We start from the raw sequence: 19,295 nt of genomic DNA on the forward strand, positions 1-19,295 counted from the left end.
ATTGTTCCGAAGACCCCCCGCCGCACAGCCCCGGTCACGCCCTGCGCGGAAGGGGCCTGGGGTCCTCCATGGCCACAAACGGCCAGGGCGAGCCCTTCATAGCCCACAGCAGACATCTGCTGCTCCTGCATGTGCCCGGGCTGCAGTCACACTCTGCCGGTGGTAGCTCCGGGCCTCCAGTGGGCCCCCTCACCTCTCACACGGGGAGGGTCCTAGGGCCGGCCGGCCAGCGTGGCGCTGAGGGGAAGGGGCCGAGACGTCATTAGCAGGCTCCCAGCGTGACTCTGGAATCGCCCCCGCCCGCCCCCGCCCTCCCCGACAGCTCGACGGCCAGGAGTTGGTTTCCTCCACGCACGCCTGTTTCAAGCCCGACCTTCCTGATGAGTGGCTCGGTCACATGGACCCCCAGCCTCCGTGGCTGTGGGCAAATCCGGTCCCCTCCTCCCCTCCCGCCCTCCTACCCCGTGTGCACACGGCGGCCACATCCAGTCCTGCTCACCGGCCATCGGCGGCCACTGCCGCGAGAAGCCTGCTCATTCAAAGTCTATTCCTTGATGCCAGCTAAGAGGTTGATGGCTTTGGGCTGAACTTGGTGCCGAGGAGCTTGGCGCTGGGCTGGACTGATTAGGGACACAGTGCGCCCAGGAGGCGCTTCCTGGCGGGCCTGTCTCCCAGCACTTGCTGCCTCGCCATGAGCCACCAGCTGGACACTGCGGGGGAACTAGCGGCACCCGCAAAGGACACACTGCTGCTCGAGAGCAGGCGGGGGTTCCGGCCAGGCTCCATCACCTAGCTTCTCGTCTAAGCAAAAAGTCCACCAGGAAGACCTGGACTCTCACGTCCGAGGCCCATCGGGAGTTTGATGGATCTCACGAGAAGGAGCCTCTGAAAGGTCTTTGGTCCCCTGGACAGAAGCAGATTACTGGGTGCGGGAGGCCGCGGAGGAGGAAGGGCGGCCAGCGGCTTAGCGGGCTTTTATTTCCGGATGATGAAAATGGTAGGAATTCGGCAGAGGGGCTGGTGCCTTGACCTTGTGGGTTCAGTGTGTCTGCACACGCTATGAACGGAGCTCAACGCCACTAGACTGGTCACTGTAAAATGGTTCGTTTTATGTTATGTAAATGTTACCTCAATTAAAAAATAAAAGAGGTCTTTGAAACTGACCCAAGGTGTAACGTGGAGCTCAGAGTCAGAGATGAAGCCAGCAAGTATTTGCTGGGTGTCCACGAAGTTCCTGTCTGGCAGGAATCACCTCCCGCAGCCTTCCGCCTGCTTCCCGGGGGAGGAGGGCGGCGGGCGTCACCACCTGTCCTTCAGACCATGGCACTGGGGCCTGGAGCCAGATGTGGCGCCTTTCTCTTTCCCTGCGTGTCCCATGCTTCCTCCCCGCCCTCTCCAGGGCTCCCCCTGCCCATCGCAGTATAGTCCCTGCAAGCCAGCATCACTGACCTGCCTTCCTCCTCACCCACTCCCGCTGCCTCTTACTCCTGAGATTCCTCTCCCCTCGCTTCAAGCACAGAGCTGCCCAAGCCCCTCCTGATCAGAGCCTCTCCGTCCCCGGCTCCTGGCAAGGTCCAGACCCCTCGCACTGGTCTCCGCTCGGCCACCCTCTACCCCACGCATGCGCAAGGCCCCATCTGCGCTGCGCCGCCTCCTTTCCCCACTTGGCACGTGTGCCCCGCCCCGCCAGGGCCGCACCCGGCACCCGCACCGGGCCTCGCACAAGAGATTAGTCCGCTCACATCCGACACCCAGGGGCCTCAAGGTCGCCGCCTGCGGAATGGACAGCCGTCGGTCAGTCCCTGGCTCTGTACGGCAGGCCTGGGGTGGCCGGAGGTGGACCGCGCGGGCGGCATGAGTGCGCGGGCGCCGCACCCACCTCCATCTGCTCGTGAATCCAGTCCAGGAAGGCGGTGACGCGCGTGTAGACCCCCGGCTTGTTCACGTCCGCGCAGCCGATGCCGAAGCTCGTGGCTCCCACCAACTTCCACACCCTCCTCTCCTGACACACCAGGGGTCCCCCGCTGTCTCCCTAGGCGGCCAAGGGACAGACTATGGGCGACAGAACGGACTGCCCCTCGTCCTAGTGCGGGGCTCACAAAACGGGGCGCGAGGATGACTCTGCGCTCGCCCGCAGCCCTTGGGGGACTGACTGGGCCTTCCCGACAGCGGGGTCCTTTCTCCCTGGGTGACATCCCCCCCACACACACACACACAGGTCTCCTTGCCAGGGCCCAGACACCGTGAACCCACGAGGTCAGGCACCGCATGTAGCCCCGTGAGTGCTCTCAGGGGGAGGAGGGTCTGCCCAGCAGGGCGCTTCCGCTGACCTCCCGACCGGGCAGTGTTGGAGTCTGGCCCACTGTGGCTTTGGCCCACTGAGCCCCACGGTCGCCAGGTCCCACTGCGCTTTGCCCCCTGCAGACTCTGAGAACCAGGACTGGTGCTGCCGGTCCTGCAGGCCCCTCCCTCCCGGCACCCAGGCAGGGTGGGAGCGCCTGCCAGGAAAGGGGGTGCTATCTTGAGCAAACTTCCCCACGCCCTGTAAATTTGCTTTTCAGCCCGTCACAGGGAAGTGCTGGCGGTGGCCCATCCCACGGGCTGGGGCGCCATGCCAGAGCCGCGCCTGGCCCACGGCGGTGGCCCCCGGAGGCGGGCGCGGGCCCCTACCTGGCAGCTGTCCACGCCGCCTTTCAGGTAGCCGGCGCAGAGCATGGAGGGCGAGATGATGCCACCGTACACGTCCCTGTGGTTGCAGAGCTTGTTGGAGATCAAAGGCACGGCTGCGTGGTTGAGGACCGCGGAGGCGTCACCTGCGTCAGAGCGGGGGGTGGGGAGGTCCATGGGGGCGTGCAGTGAGGGGGAGTCTGACATCCGGGCGGAGGAGGCCACGCCCACAGGGGGGCGGCCGGGGTCCGCGTGGAGCACCAGGCAGCCCTGGGACTCGCCCCATGACAGGCCAAGCAGGCTCTGCTGCTTCAGGCCGGAGCCGCCCACTTCCCTAAGGGGACCAGCTGGGGAGAAGGTGGGGATGAAAGTCGCCCCCATGGACCTCCCCAGGGCCCGTCCTGGGCCAAGCGCCTGATCCGCACCAGCCTGTTTCGCTCCCAGAGCAACCAGGTCACAGGGGCAAAGCCGAGGCTCACGAAGGCCACACACAGTTTTCTGGTGGCACTCCCATCCCCGGGACCTACGACTGTGTCACTCTACGCGGCACAAGAGACTTGCAGATGCAATAGGACCCTGAGGTGGGGGCGTCATCCGGGTTATGAGTGGACCCCAAATGTAATCACAAGGGTCCAAGGGGACAAAAGCCGAGGCCAGAGGGCAGAGCGGCTGCAGGTGCTGTGTCGCTGGCTGTGAAGACGGAGGAGGGGCCGCAAGCCTGGGTGTGGCGCCGCGAGATGCTGGGCAAGGCGAGGGACAGACCCCCGGAGCCCCCAGACGGAACCCGCCCCCTTGGCATCTCGACTGCAGCCCGCTGAGACTGATCCGGGGCTTCCGGGCTCCATGCGGGAGGTGAGGCCTCTGTGCCGTTTTAGCTGCTGAGTCTGGGGTCACGCGACAGGAAGGTGACACATCTGCCGTGGGTCAGCCTCGCCACCAGGCCAACGTGACCAGCACCCTCTGACTCGCCCGGCTCGTGCCGGGGTTATCGTGGTGTCCTGGAGGCCTGACGCGGGGCGCCCGCCCTCCCCCCTCCAGCGCGTGCCCACGGTGGCGGGGGAGGGGCCTCCAGTCCTCGCGCCCCGTCCAGCTCTTGTGTGGGTGTGCGCGACGCCTGCGTTCTGCACAGGCTTCTCCAGTCTGCTCACAGGTCCGCCAGCCCTGCAGTGCGCGCCACCTGGCCGTGAGCTCCGGCCAAGCCTGTGCCTGTCCCTACTCACTCCCAAGGACCCATGAAGACCCCCAAGCAGCCCCTCTCCGGGCACTCTCAAGTTCATGACAACAGCAAGGATCGGGGTGTGGGTGGGGGACGTGGGCGGGAATGTGGGCAGGGAGCGTTGCGCACCCCAGACCTCCCACCACCTGATCCTGTGCTCCTGATTAAGGGGTCAGTGCCCCCTTTCCCATGTCTCTTTGCCCCTAACACCGGGCACGGAAATAATGCCCCCTCCGCCCCCCAGGGGCTGCTGAGAGGAGCAGACAGCGTTGCGGGCAATGGCGCGCCCCTCCCCCAGACGTGTCCGCCAGCAACCTTAGAACGTGACCTTATTTGGAACAGGGTCCTTGCAGGTGTAATTAAAGTAGGAATCTCAAGGCCAGAGCATTATGGGTCAGGACACCTTGACTCCAAAGGCCACTGTCCTCATAAGAGACAGACATGAGAGGGGTGGATCTGAGGCAGAGACGTGATGATGGAGACAGAGACCGCAGGGCTGCATCTGCACTCCAAGGGACGGCAAGGACAGCCGGAGCCCCAGACCCCGGGGAAGGCCGAGGCCGGCGGATTCTCCCTCAGACCCTCCCGAGGGGACCCCGGCTACAGAACCTTGTTTTCACACTCCTGGCCTCAGTCTGAGAGGCAGTAAATGTCCGTCTGTGGCCGTCTGTTACAGCAGCCCCAGGAAGCGATGCTCTTCCCTAACGGGGGAAGCAGGCGATGGGAACCCCGAGACCTGTGACCACAGCGTGCTCCACGCGGACGGCACAGGCTTCACTCGCGTGTGCTCCTGTTAACATCACTGGTTCTACGCGATTATAGCAATAAAGTCCAGCCCGTCTGCGTTTTCTGCTTCATCTTTGTAGGATGAAATAACGCATCTCCCAGAGGCACACAAGACAAAACCTCCTCCTCAGTTACAAACCTCTGACTTCCGAGTAAACCTCGGGAGGGGTCTCTGCAGGGCACTGGGGGCTTAGTTATCAGGCGGGAGGAGAAGGCGGAGGAGGAGGAAGGAGAGGCGCCTGGGCAGGCGACGGTCCCTCCGTCCAGATGTGTCCACAGTTCATGACTTATGTCTCCCCTGAGAAAGTCTGCGTGTTCACGTCCCAAGACAAATGGAACCGTGACTCGCGACCCACGACTACTCGCTGACTGCGTGTTTGTTGGAGCATTCGACCCGCACCCCGTGACGGGGGCGCGTGGCTGTCCCGCGGGAGCCTCACACCAGGGCAGTGTAGGGGGAACCCGTCGCTGTGCACGTCCGCCCCGGGCCCTCAGCTCTGGGCTCCTCGGACTCAGAATCTGGACTTAGGGCCACTGACCTCCTTCCTCGGTGGCCCCCCATCCTGACGTCCAGCACACTTTTCCATCAGGAAAATTCTCTTCGGAATTGGGCAGACAAACTGGTTGAATCATCTCTGTTTAAAGAAGAAACAACCATCAACTCAACTGAAGCGGTGGAACCAGCGCTCACCTCTCTGAGGGGGGCAGGTGGGCTCCCAAGGAAGGGCCAGGCCGTTGGCCATCTGAAAGCTGTGAGCGCAGAGCAGGGCCCTCCCCCACCAGAGCCCTAACACATTAAAGCAACCCCAGGCCAGCAACGTCAGGGGGTCTAGGCCAGGGGTCGGCCCATGTTCTGTGCAGAGCCCAACGGTAGATGTTTTCGGCTTGGCAGGCCATGTGGTCTCCACTGCAGCCACTCAACTGTGCCACAGTAGCAGGAAGGCAGCCACAGGCAAGAGTAAGCACGTGGTCTGGCCGTGTTCCAATAAATCTTTATTTACAAACACAGGCAAAGGCTCAGATCTGGCCCGTGGGCCATAGTTTGCCCACTCCTGGTCCAGACCATGGACTCGCTGCTTTACAGAATGTCCCTCCATGAACATTCATGTCGCTCTGGCACACCTGGAGGCAACCGTGTTGCCTGTCCACGTGGGCCGTGTCACACAAGCCCTTCCCTGAGGTCAGTGTCACGGGCTTCATGGGGCCTTCGCGTGAGTACGTTCTGAGATATGCTAAGCTTCGCTGGGTAAGACGATAACGGAAAGGTGGAAAAAGATTAAGGGGAGGGTTTATTTTAATTTTTATCAAAGTACAAGTATCGTTAATAATAGTCAACCACCGTCACGATCTCTTTGTTTCTCTAGAAATATTAGTTACAGAGCGTCACGTGCAGAGCATCACGTGCACCCTGTGCCCTGTGGTAAACGCAGTGACGACCGCCAGGCCAGGCCAGATCTGCTGCTGGTCTCGTGCCAGGATTCTGCCCCACGACGTGGGGCCGTGTGTGCCACGCTCTGCCTGCTCTCCGAGCCACCCGTGACCTTGGGAAGGAGCAGAGGCTGTAATTTATTTAGAACTAGACTCATAATGCTTTGTTCGCATCCGTGAAAAGTTTGAAAGTTCTATCCGCTGTGGCTTTTTTGGCATTTCTGTAACCTCTAGAGATCAGGTCTTGACATTTCTTATGGCAAAACAGAGACCGCTGATCTCAGCAGCTGGTTGGGAGAGAATGTTTCTGAGTACTTCAGGGAGGTGACAGTGCCCTGCCTCTGCCCGCTCATAAAGAAATGGCCACAGGGAGGACCCCGCCACAACCAGCTGGCCGGCCTGGGGAGCTCGCTTTCTTGGCCGAAATTGAGATACTGGGGCTGGTGGAGGACCTCACCACAGCCAACATCAGACAGAGAAAAGCTCTTTGTCCCCACAGGCCAGAAACCCCCTTCCACCCACTAGAGGCACCAGGTGGCCTGGCTTGGGAAAGTCCCTTTCGTCTCCAGGTGGCACCAGCAGGAAGAAAGTGGCACCGGTGGGAGCCCAGTGGCACCAGACAAACCACGTTGACCAAAGTAGAACCAAAAGGCTCTGAAAGAAAATAATCATCGGAACCACGGCCCACAGAAGCAGAGCGAGACTTGCCCAGCGACCCTGAGCTGGGGGAGCACCTACCAAACTCGAAGGCGTGTGAAGGACCCAGCATCTCCCTACAGAGTGGCCCGTGTCCAAATACGACTGAAAACTTTTCGTCAGACCAAGAGCCAGGAAAATCACCACTTTACTGGGAAGAGAATCGACTGGCGCCAACCCAGAAGTGACCCGGACGTTGGCACTGTCTGACGAGGACCGTGAAGCAGCCAACGGGAAACGCTGCAGCGAGCAATTACGGACTCTCTGGACACAGGTGGCAGAGACGGAGCGGCAAGGACAGCAGACCCACCATTGAAGGAGAGGGGCCCCGCCAGCTTCATGAGCGCGATGTCATTGCCGAGCCTCTTCGGCTTGTACTTGCTGTGGTAGAGAATTTTCTCCACCAGGTGGGAGGGGGCCGGACTGTCCAGCAGGGAAACGAGGCCCACCTGAATGGTCCACGACTTGGGGAGGTACAGGCTGCGACGAGAAGACCGAGGGGTGAAGCGAGGGAACCCGACCACTTTACTCCGCGACCCCACGTGCCCCAGCCCCAGCCCCAGCCCCAGGGAGACGGCAGGCGTCCCACACCCTGTGATCCGACCGCCGTCAGCCCCCATGCCCCGCGCCTCTGGGGACGTCATGGCGTTTGAGATCTGAGCTCCATTTTGCTGACCGCAAGGGGACCCTCAGGGCCCATGGTCCATCAGACGGCCGCCGGAACAGAGGGAGGCAAAACTAACGGAGCCGGGGGCTATTTTCTGTGGTCTTCTCTGCTAACCTCCCCCGAGAGAGCCTGCTCTGGGGAGACTCGGTGTCCCCGCACACCCTGCTCCGCCTCTCGCCCTGGTGGCAACGACGTGGTCCCTGGAGGGAGGCCGGAGGCCCTTATACTGGCAGTTCCGTCCTGCCTGAAGCATCCGTCCTGCCCGAAGCATCCTCCCTCCTGCCTGAAGCATCCTCCCTTCTGCCCGAAGCATCCTCCCTCCTCTGCCTTTTCTGTAAGAGCTGCAGGTCCCAGGTGCACCAGCCGACGGCGATGGACCCACGGCGAGGCAGGAACATGCCTGCCCGCGGATGTTACCTGTGACGATCTGGTCGGTTTGCCCGCTTTCTGGGCCCGCTGCTGACCACCCAAACCCGTCCCATCCCAACGCGCCCCGGGCTGCACGCGTCTGCGGAGGGTGGCTGACCATACTCACTCGTACACACAGTGGGCAGCGGTGACCACCCACAGGGGCGTGATTACGGAGCCGCCGCACAAGTGGTAGCCCTGGAACTGAAGGCTGGCCTGCCAGGGCCACTGGGCGAGCGAGGACGTGTTCCCGCCCACGATGCGCGTGCTGAAGCCCGTCCTCAGGCCGCAGGCTGCGGGGGGAGAAGAGCCGCTGGGCGCCGATCGCACCGACCTCTCCTCTCCCCGACGGAGCCCACGGCCGAGGGACAGGGATGGGGCAGGTCCCCCGAGGCGTGGGATGGCAGGAATGTTGTGGGGTGCACCGGGAAGAACCCAACAGAGTGAACACCCCAATGCTGGCAGCGCCCGCTCTGAGAGGCCCACGCCCCTGGACGACAGCCACCAGGAACAGGGGGCCCCTCCGCAGGCCCCCCTCACCTACTGCACCTGCCTGGCTTCTCCAGACCCAGCCCCTGCAGCGGGAACACCCCACCCCACTGCCGCCAGGAGCCAGGGCCACCTGTCAGGGGCACTGGGAAGCCCGGGCCCACTTTCCCCACGAGGGGGCGGAGGAGGAAAAAGTCAGGCCCCTGGAGCCACCACGGAGTGACAGGACATCACGCACCGTGGTCCTGTCTGCTGCTCTGCTGAGCAGTCAGTCTGGGCTGCCACCCCGCCGACAGGCGACACAGGGCTGACCTGCTCCGGCCTCCACCAAGTGGGGTCCACAGAGGGAGGGGCCCCTGGCAGCTGGAGGAGGGGGGGCAGCAGTGTGTGAGGGAGCTCCTGCTGCTTCTCTCCGAATTCCTAAGACTCTTACCTGTGCACTTCAAGGTGACCACATGACCCGAGGCGCACCCCTCCCTAAGGCGGAAAGAGGGTGGGCTTAGTGAATGCTGAGGCCCGTGAAACGGACACTTTTAAAAACTGCATCTTGTGGTAAAAGAAGAATAAACTCTTCGCCCCCTCTTAAACACAGATGATAATTTTAGTTATAATTTTAGTCTATGTCACAAAACCACGAGCCCGAAGTCACAGCAGCTATAAAAGCAGTTGTGAATGACAGCGTATGCGATGAGTGTTTCTGAGCTTCGTGTAGCTGATGATAACAGATCTGTAACGAGCTACGTTACAGAAGCACGTGCTGGTGTCATTTGTGTGTCAATGTTCTTCGCCGGCCCCTGGGGGACACGGAGTGCCCGTCGGACGGATGGCAGGCTCTGCCGGCACGAGTCCTTGCAGCCTGGGACACACGCGCCTGGGAGAGGACCCCTCCCGGAGCAGAGATGTGACACGCGCCCCCCACGCGAGTGGGAGCCGGGCACCCGCTTTTCTCACGATCCACCCCGGTCCCTCCGCAAGTTTTCCTGCCTTCAGAGCCCCAGCCGTGCCATGAAATGAGCCATCCCTGTGGACTGCACGCGGGCCGGGGGTGGCTGTCGGCTGCAGGGCGGACAGGCTGACAAGCTGTTCCTCCCCAGAGCAGAGAACACACTCGCGGGGCTCGGTTCGAGGTTCCGGAAACACGCATGGAACACAACACCCGACCGCGTCTCCCCTCGCCAGGCAGGTGAGCCCTCTGGGCTTCGGGGACCTGACTGTCATGTAAGGACGCCACGTCGCACCTTCCCCATGAGTCGCTGGGGAAATTACGGAATGAAGCAGTGCGCGTGAAAGGGGTCGCGAGCAAAGCGGCCCACGCTCCTGTCCTGATTCCTTCCTCCTGTTTCGTTCCCACCCCCCTGTCCCTGTCGGCCACTTGCCGTTTGAGGCCAGAGGCCAGGTTCCCGCACCGGCCGGCGTGCCCCGCCCCAGGCCCCGCATTGCACTGGGAGAAAACACGTGCGTGCCTCTGTGTCCTTGGGGAGCTGCACCCAGCTTTACAGACGCAGCAGGTGACAGCATGAGCCGCCGGCAGCCCCGTCCGGCCCTTACCTCACGTACACCGAGTGGTGCAGAGCCGTCACTTTGTCGTCCGGCAAGAGGTGATTGACGGAAACGAAGGCCTCGCGGAACTGCTCCTCGAGCGCGTCCACTCTGAGGGCGTCCGAGCCGACGTAACTGCAAGCACACGGCACCACAGACCCGGGGTGTGGGACGGGCCGCACGTCAGACCGAACCCCCGGGTCGCAGCACCGCAGGTGACGTCTGCGGGGGGATGTCACTGTGCCCCCCAAACCGCCAGTGGTTTCCTCTCGCTAATTCATCAAGGCGCCTCAGCCCTGGCAGAGTCGGGGACAGTGGCCCCGACTCTGGCCCGAACCCCAGGGCCCCATCCTCGCAGCACAGGCTCCAGGCACCAGGTGGGAGGGCCACTTCCTGGCGGGGCTGGGTGGCCCCCTGACACATTCCGATGAACTGACCTCCGCTGGGCCTGAAGCAAACCCAGGAGGGCACAGAATACAGAACCAGGCGGTGCTTTCGGACGGGCACCCAAGCTGGGAGCTGAGCGCCCCTGGAACGACGGGCTGGGGGAGACTCTCCTATGTGCCCAGAGCCGCGTGGGTTCCCGGTGGAGAGAGACGAGCACAGAAAGGAGAAAGTCGGGGGCGCCCAGAGCGAGCCCGCGCTCGGAGCGTCGGGAAACGGGGCTGGAGACCAATGGCGGAGAAGGTACGAGGAGAGAAGGACCCGGCGTTTGAAGAGACGCGGGACGGGAGGCAGCGCGAGCGTCCACTCCGCCCTCTCCCCCGGGACGGACGCCGGGCGAAGCAGCTGGCCTGCCGCGCTCGCTACGACGCCAGGTTGGGTCAAGTCCGAGCTCTGAGGAAGAGTAAGGAGGGGTCACCGCAGCGACCCGCCCGGCATTGCTCATCCCCACGGCGGGGCGGGCAGGCGGAGCGGGCGACGCCGGACGCCCCGATGCTGCAGCCGGGACCCCGCAGGTCGCCGAAGTCCCCAGGTGAAGTGACCAGCACGGCCACAGACCCTGACCGGGCATTCGCGGGCCCAGGGCGCTTCTGCATGCCCCGAGGTCTCTCGAACCTCATGCAGACCCTCAAAAGCGGGTGCTGTTAAGATCCTTGATTTCTGGGGCACGAGCCATCACGTGTGCGCTGGGACGGGAACCCGGGTGGCCCGCTTGACAGCCTGTCCTTCCTTAGTCCCAGGCGTCTGACACAGGAGACACGGAGCAGAGGAGGACTTTCCAGAAAGAGCAGGAAGAATAAACAGACAAATATGGAAGCAGCACACAGGGAAGGAAAGCAAAGCCCACGGTGGGGAGACGGGCGAGGCCGAGGGACAGACTCCCCCGAGGGCGCTGGCTCAGGGTCGGGGGCACCGGCCCGCCAGAGGCCCGGCACGGGCCACGGAGTCCTGCAGGACGGAGCAGGGAAGGCTGCCCAGTGAGTCTGGGGAAGGGCCTGGGGGGCGTAAGTCCCGACGGGAGCTTTCAGTGTGCGTGTGCGTGCGTGTGTGCACGTGTGTGAAATGCGATGTGTGTGCATGTGTAATATGTGGGGGGGGTGTGGTACGTGTCTGATGTGCGTGGTGTGTACCGTGGGTGTGGTGTGGTGCGTATTGTGTGTGCGTGTGGTGTGTGAACTGCTGAGCGGGACTCGTGGCTGATTCTAGAACCCCCTGGAGCAGGGACGCAGGCTGGACGGCCCGTGAGGTGTCACCGGCTGCGGAGACGGGCACTAAGAATAAAAGCATCAAGTCTGAGGGCTCAGAGCAGCGGGGCTTGAATGGCCTGACCGGCTTCCTGAGGTACGAGCGGGGTGCGCGTCCACGTCCACCCTGGCCCCGCGCTCATGTCCTGCGAGGCATATGGAAGCAGAAGCCTTCCTGCTTTGAACCCAGGAACATGAGCAAAGAGGGGAGGGTGACACCGTGGCCTCTCGTGGAAGATGGCAGGTGTTGGGAACGAGAGGAGCGGGAGGAGAGCAGAGGGCACAGAACTAGGGCGGACACGTGTCACCCGCTGCAAGAAGTCACACAGCCACGGCAGACGAGGTCACACCGCCAGCAGCAGACGAGGTCACACCGCCACGGCAGAGGCTGACCGGCGAAGACTCCGCTACGGTTCTGTCTTTGACACGCTGCTGGGCAACCGCTGAATAATTGCGCTTTCACCAAACGGCTAACTTTTCACATCGGGTTCTCTGGGGCCCTGGGGGAGCGTGCCCGGATGAGCCGTGACCCGCGGGGCGGGGCTGTGGCCTGAGGAACTTGGGGTTCATTCAGTTCTGAAGCTGTTCACTGCGTGTTTGCATGTGAGTGTGCCCTGGGACACACCAAACGTGCCACTCCCCACATGACCCGGAGCGGTGGCCGGGCGTGCTGCGCCCGGTGTGCACGCGCCCCGCTCAGCGGCCCTTGTCTTGCTTCACCGTGGTCACCGCTGGCGTTTTGCCCACCGTGGGAAGTCCCTTTCTGTTACCTTGGAAACCCCAGCTGGGCACAGGCGACGCTGGCGTGGTGGCCCTTCCAGTCGTCAGCGCACACGGTCCTCCAGGCGGCGTCTGTGAACACCTGGAGCACGCCGCCCTGACCGCTCACGCGGACTGGGGGCGCCCAGGCACAGCGGTCGTTAGCGCCTGCGGCCACAGACTCCTCTGCAGCCGGCGCAGACCCCTCCCGGCCGGATCTGAGCTGCTCCTGGCCCGTGGGGCCCCCACCCCAGGGCCCCGCCACTGTCTGGGCCCCAAGCTCCCTTGGGGGGGCTCTTCTTCTCACTCACGGGGCCTCCCCAAGCGAGTCCAAGCTCTGCGGGGCGCCCCTCCCTCAGGCCGGCCCGGGGGCTCCTGGGGCGAGGCCGGCCGGACCGCAGGGGAGGCCCTGACTCGCCAGCAGCACCCGCGGGCGGGAAGGGCCGGGCGGCCGGGCTGGCTGCTCCGCGTCTTACCGCATCGGAACTCGTCCTCCCCGTCCTTGCAGTGGAAGACCCCGTCGCACCGGGCTGTCAAATCGATGCACTTGAAAGACGACCGGCACCGGTACTTCCCCGAGCAGTCGAAGTGGACTGAGGGCCGGAGGGGGCGAGCATTAGCGGAGGCCCCGACCCGGGCAGCGCCCGCCGCTGGCCACCTGCCACGGGGCCCTGGCCGGCCGTCAACAGCCGAGCCTGCGTTGAAACGCGCCTCTGTCTCCCAGCCCAGTTTCTGTTCCAAATTCCAGGGGGTGGGGCTGCCGTACCCCACTTGGCCCCGCTACATGGCCTTGAGCCATGACCAAGATGAATTTAGACGCCGGAGGGCTCAAGGTCAAGAGAGAGAGCATGACTGTGGCGGACCAGCAGAGCCGGCCGAGCGAGGTGGCCTGGCTGAGGGCTCTCACCCCAATCTGTCTCCCCCCTGCTGTCTCTGACTCTGGGCAACAAGTGAAGGCGCTGTGGGCCACACGGCCGAGCGGGTGGGGACTTAAACGGGCCTGTGATCGGTCATTTGAAAGAGAAAATGGGAAACTGTTCCCTATCAGAGACCATCCACACGACTCACTTTCTCAAAAGCCACAGGCACCGTCTTTGAAAAAGAGCAGACGTGCTTGGCCTCGCATGAGTGGCCTCCTTGTCTCGTCCACCCAGCCCCGCTCCCCGCTCCTGCCCTCGGGATTCTATTTCACCAGCTGCCTTTGGAGACTTCTAACTGGGCAGCTTCTGTGGTGACAAAGCCCCGAGCCTGGCCAACGGCCCCTTCTGGGCCCCAAGTTGGCTTTACATTCACGCAGGTAAATGAAATTCAAAGTCGGCCGACTCAGGAGATGCTCACCTCCGGTACAGTTAAGGCTGGGGGCTCATGAAAGTTTAAGTGCCTGGAGAGGCAGTTGAGAGCCTACTAAATAATGAATCGTACTCACCGCCCAGACCAATGGCCAGAGCTAAGATCAGTGCGATGACCCCGATGACGATGACTGGGAAGAACTTCAGCGGCAGCAGCGACAGGATCTGGGCAGCCACCGCGTCTGCATCTGAAAAGCAGAAGGCGCAGGGCAGAGCAAGAAGCCACAGCACGGCAAACTTCGGCAAAGAGGAGCTTAAGATTCGGCTGCTCCAGCCCAAAGAAAGTCGTCTTCATCTAGAGAAAGGGCACCGACCAGGGGCGCGTTCTCCGGAAGTTCAGCCCCGCCCTCTCTGGTGCTGGCCCATGTCTGTCCATCCTGAGTTCGGGGAGCATGGTGTCATGTGTTGAATGGCATCCCCCAAAAAGATGTGTTGAAGTTCTCACCACTAGACCCGCAGACTGTCACCTGATTTAGAAATAGCGTGTTTACCGAGGTGATGAAGTTCCAGTGTAGGCCCTAATGCGACGGGTCCTCACACAAAGGGGGAACGTGGACACAGAGACAGACACACAGAGAAAGAATGTGACATGAAGAGACACAGGGAGAGGCTGGGTGACAATGACGGTAGAGACGCGGGTGATGCATCTATAGGCCAAGGAATGCCAAAGATCGCCGGCAAACCACCAGGAGCCAGGGCGAGTCACGGATGGGTCCCCTGCAGATTTCAGAGGGAGCAGGGCCCTGTCCACACCCTGGTTTCGGACTTCTGGCCTCCGGAATGGTGACCTCTGCTGTTTTAAGCTACCTCGTTGTGGCACTTCGTCTCTGTGGGCCCAGGAAGCTAACGAAGAGAGGAAGGAGACACCGGCTCGTGACGACGTTTCCAACAGAAGCCAGCGACACGTCGGATGGGGCACTGTGAGGAGAGGGAGAGCTGGGACCTCTGAAGGGGTCACCAGGTGACATAGCCGACTGTGTTCCATGAGTCTTGTGCACAGAGACCCCGGTGGCCTCGGTTCCATCTTTCAGAAGATGTTGGCAGAGCAAACAGCCTTAGAAGACAGAGATAGTGTCTTGTTCCAGAGCAAGGGGCAGGTTTATTTACTGTTCGACTTAATAAATATAATGTCTTCCTTTGGGGAAAATTTTGTACAGGTCTGCTCGTGGCCCACTATTAAGATTCCGGTTTCCCTTAGCTGGGGGTTCCTCGGCTGTAATGCAGATCTGCTGTGTGTGCAACGCACACCTGGGCTGCCACAGGTCACCTCCACGGGATCTGGCGGGCAAGGGTAACTGACGCGCACAGGGTCTGCGTGGCTCTCATGCTGTGAGCAACAACGTCCTTTCTGACTGACCCGGAGTCTCGTGTCTTCTGCCGGCACCCATGGAACCGTGGCAGGCGGACTCGCTAGCTCGTGAGGAGGGTGAAGCCACAGACCCTTCCCAGTTTTCAAATGAAGAACCAGGGAGACAGGAAAAGCATTCAAATACCCAAAAGTACAACCAGGAGAATTTCCATCAGCACCCTTCGCTCTTCAAAGAACGGGCCATTTCTTGCAAATTATCTCATCGATCCTGAAAAAACATCTATGCCTATGTTGTTTTCACTTAAAATTAGGAAGGTGGGGATGGACAGAGGGGAGGACGCCTTCCAAGAGTCACACCATCACTCAGGACAGAGACTGCCCCACCTCGCTCCGCCCGGGCTCCGAGGTTTTGAGCAGAGACGTTCCCAAGGAAGAACCAGAAGGACCTGTCCCTCCACCCTTCTAAGCCCACAACGTCGCCCTCTGGGAAGAGGCGGAATGGGAGGGAAAGGGAAGACGTGAAGGGAAGTTGGGGAACCCAGCAGCACACAGCCCCCCGTGACCGAGACCAACACAGCGAGAAAGGAGAGGCAGACGGCCAGCTCCTCGCTTAGCCTGGGCCAGTGCTTTGCTCGTGGATGCGTTCCCAGCACCTGGTGCCTGGCAGTCCTTGATAAGTGTTAGTAGAACGAATGAATGAACGAATGAATGAATGATGATAATGAAGGAGGTTTTTATCTCAGGGTTAGAGACCAGTTCCTCGCAGGGCAACCAGCGCGTGGTCTTGAGTGAGCCGAGCTGACACCTCTGGCCATGCTTGTCACCCCTCGGAAGCCTGCACCAAGAACGCCCCCGGCGGAGAAGTCCGCCCGGCATGCACACTTTAAAGCGGCAGGAACCCCAAGAATGACCTCTCCCCTTTCCAGCTGTTCACTATCTGAGCCAGATTTAAGAAATAAGTCCTCACTGTAGAGTCAAAGACTGTTGTTCAGGTAGAGCGTGTGTGTTGGTGGCCCCCGCGGGCACTGCCGTGGCCCCCTCCCTCCTCGGGCTGTCTCTGAGGGCGTGCCCGCAGTAAAGACGAGATGCTTAGGGTCTCGGCCAAGGAGGAATGCAAGTGATAAGCAAGCACAAAAGAACCTTCGCTCTCCCAGAGATGGGGAAGCCGTAAATTAGACATAACTTCATAGCACGTTCGCAATGACATCATCATCGTCGTCACCGTCACCACGGTCATCACCGTCACCACATCACCATCGTCACCACCATCATCACCGTCACCGTCAGCATCGTCAGCATCGTCATCATTCCCACTGCAGTCCACAGAGAAAGGAAACGGACCTCCACCCATAGTCAGTTGGCATACGCATCGTGTAAACTTTTGGAGAGTCACATTTGAATTACGTACCAAAAGCTTAAAAACAGACGGGATTTTTAACCTAGCAATTCCACTTCTAGGAATCTATCCTAAGATGTTGTCGTAGATGTACACAAATTTCTACCTACAAGGGGACTTAGAAGAGCGGCATTAAAATATTGATGCACAGGAAACAGCCTAAATGACCAACGGAAGGAACGGGTGACAACAAATGGTATAGAGAATAGTTAAATAATAAAGGGGGTCAGCAAACATTTTCAAGAAAGGACAAGACAGTGCATATTTTAAACTTTATAACTACTCAGCTCTACTAATGGCATCGAAGCTGTCATAGACAAGTGTGAATACACGGATGTGTCTGTGTTTCAATAAAACTTTATTTATAAACACAGGCAGTGGGCCAGATTTGGCCCATGGGCCGTAGCGTGCCAACCCCTGAAGAATAGTTAATCATCTAATGCCATGAAAAGATGAACATGATATTGTTTAGTTAAAAAGAAAAGCTTCAAAATAGTCCAACTAATGCATGTCATTCCAAAGGGAACTATAGATACTTTGATAAGACAAAGGCAAGAAAGTCCATATAAAGTGCCGATAGGGTTATCTCTGGGTAGTGGTAAAATCGTGGGCAATTTTTAAAAATCTTTTTGATCGTATTTTCTAAATTTCTATGATGAACAATACATTATTTTATTTAAAAAGAAAAGTTTTCAAAAGCTCTCGTTCTTCCCACTACTAGGAATTAATCATGAAGAAATCATCAAAAATTCGCACAGAGGAATATAGTGCCATTCATGTTTATGTGATTACATTAAAAATATTAGAAACAATGACACGTCAAATGATTTAATGGCTATGTAAATTACGTGTCTGCTTGCTGGAATGTGGCGATGCCATAAAAGATGCATTTATAACGACCCAGTGGCACACGGGAAAACGTGTCTCTGTCTGTAACGACCCAGTGGCACACGGGAAAACGCGTCTCTGTCTGTAACGACTCAGTCTCTATCTGCAGCGGGAATGCAGGCAGCCTATGGGAGGGGACAGGGAGAGAGCGAAGGCAGATATGATGACGGGGGAATCTGGGGGATCCGGTGGCTGCAGGGTACTTTTAAACTTTACATTTATGTTGATTTCGGGGTCACGTTTTTAAATTGCATGTCTTCTCTTGGACTTGAAACCTCTCCTCCCGCCTCCCACCCTCTCCACACCCCCCACCGGCCCCCACTCCACGCTTCCTGGAACCTCGGCCAGAGCCCCAGGTGTCCCTCTTCCAGGCCCCGACCGCCTCCGGGACCGGCTAGCCACGGTTCACCTTGACAAGTCCTGGTAGACTTGCCAAAAGGTCCTAGTCCACAGGCATTGCGGAGTCACTGTTCCTCCGAGTGTCTGTGACCCGTTTACAAAACTCGCTTCCCCTCCTTGGATGCTGGGAGCAACTCCGTCACCTACTACTGGGTTTTAATCTAGGCATCTAATACCTTCGGTGCCGTCCGGCTTATTTTAGGTTTTCTGGAAAGGCCGGTAAGCATAGGTTCTCAGGTCTTCCTGGAAGGCTCAGAGACTTCCCGGCCAGGATCTGACCCCTAACTCCCAGGGGCCGTTGGAGCCTCAACTTCTGGAAACTTCCATCCAGAGAATAGAAGCACCTATATCCAGGGAGTCGGCACAGGGCCAGACAAAAGGACCCCTCCGATGCCCCTGCTCTGCGGGATTCTGAGCCAGGGGGTCACAGGCGTCCGGCTTGTGAGCGTGACGGCTTCTCGTGAGCTATTTCCCCAGAGGGACACTCGGCCCCATTTGTCATCTAGATGGGGGGCGGGAGGGGGGCGGAAACCACACCTGGTTCCACCTACCTGGAGCAACAGGACTTATTTTCAAATCGTCAAGGCCAAAGAGCGATCTGAAGGAGAAGGGGGCTTCGGCCGCGGGCGGGTCGTTCTCTCCCATGGTGACGATTTCAGGGCCTCTGAGGTCCGCCTCCGCCTCCTTCGCCGGGAAGAACAGAAAGCGTTTGTGCCCCTATTTATAGCGTCAGCATCAAATGCATCTTTGTCGTGTTAAATCTTTGAAATCTGACGAGCCACGTAATGCGAATTCAATACCGATTAATCAGAACTATTTGTCCCGTGAGAACGCATTGTTTTCGGAGCCTCGGCAGATAACAGAGAAACTTCTAGAGTTAACGAAAAACAATGAACTTAATTCTGCTAAAATAATGGCTTTCCCAATGTCTGATCCATCTTAAAATCAACTGAGGACACATCTTTAGAGACGGCCAGTTTACCGTTTAGAAGTTACTGCATCATCGTTTTTCAGAAGGTGAATTACATTCAAAGCACGTTCCTTCTCTTCCCATCATTGCCGTTTGCCCCACACAGACACGACCCTCTGCCGGGGCATGTGATATGGTCACCCTACACATAAGGAGACTCGATACTCACATAAGGTCCGCGCCCCCAAAATGTCAGGCAGGGGACACTCGCCCACAGTGTTTGTAGCTTCCCGTAAACACAACTCTTTCCTGGCTCTCCCAGGCGTGACCTGATTAAGAATGAAAGTGTCCTCTCCCGGCTCTCAGGTACCCCACCCCCACCCCGCTGCTCACAGGCCAGGGAGGAGCGGCTGGGGACCGCTGGCAGGCGCCAGAGCTACACTGGGGCTCTGTGTCCTCCGAGAGCATTTCCACAATCGCAAGGCCAAAGCGCAAAGGCCGGAGCCCTTGGAAGTCTGTCCCAGTAGCTCTACGGGGGGCGGAGGGAGCAGGGGATTGGTGCCGGGTCCCAGCTAAACCCGTTTGCCTTCGCAGGTGCCAGGTGTGACTTCTCTGGGGCTCAGGGGACCCCAAAGGCTCAGAAACGCAGGTACTTGGAGCACTGACTTTTAATTTCTTTCTGTTTACTCATCGTAGTGTTT

At 59.7% G+C, this 19,295-nt stretch overlaps 1 protein-coding gene across 1 annotated transcript; it reads right to left on the bottom strand.

Moving 5' to 3' along the window:
- Positions 1-1,516: 1,516 nt before the first annotated feature.
- On the bottom strand, positions 1,517-18,950 carry TMPRSS3 (transmembrane serine protease 3). The gene is made up of 12 exons (XM_039857514.1): positions 18,824-18,950; positions 18,236-18,368; positions 13,770-13,880; positions 12,820-12,936; positions 12,355-12,478; positions 9,906-10,031; positions 8,791-8,834; positions 7,996-8,161; positions 7,104-7,273; positions 5,209-5,304; positions 2,671-2,813; positions 1,517-2,032 (listed from the first exon to the last, which is right to left on the bottom strand). Exons 2-12 carry the CDS (start codon positions 18,327-18,329, stop codon positions 1,796-1,798), a joined length of 1,428 nt encoding a protein of 475 aa, XP_039713448.1. The 5' UTR covers positions 18,330-18,368; positions 18,824-18,950; the 3' UTR covers positions 1,517-1,795.
- Between the last annotated feature and the right edge of the window lie 345 nt (positions 18,951-19,295).

Source organism: Pteropus medius, unplaced genomic scaffold, assembly GCF_902729225.1.
Source record: "Pteropus medius unplaced genomic scaffold, Ma_sr-lr_union100, whole genome shotgun sequence".
Lineage (NCBI taxonomy): Eukaryota > Metazoa > Chordata > Mammalia > Chiroptera > Pteropodidae > Pteropus > Pteropus medius.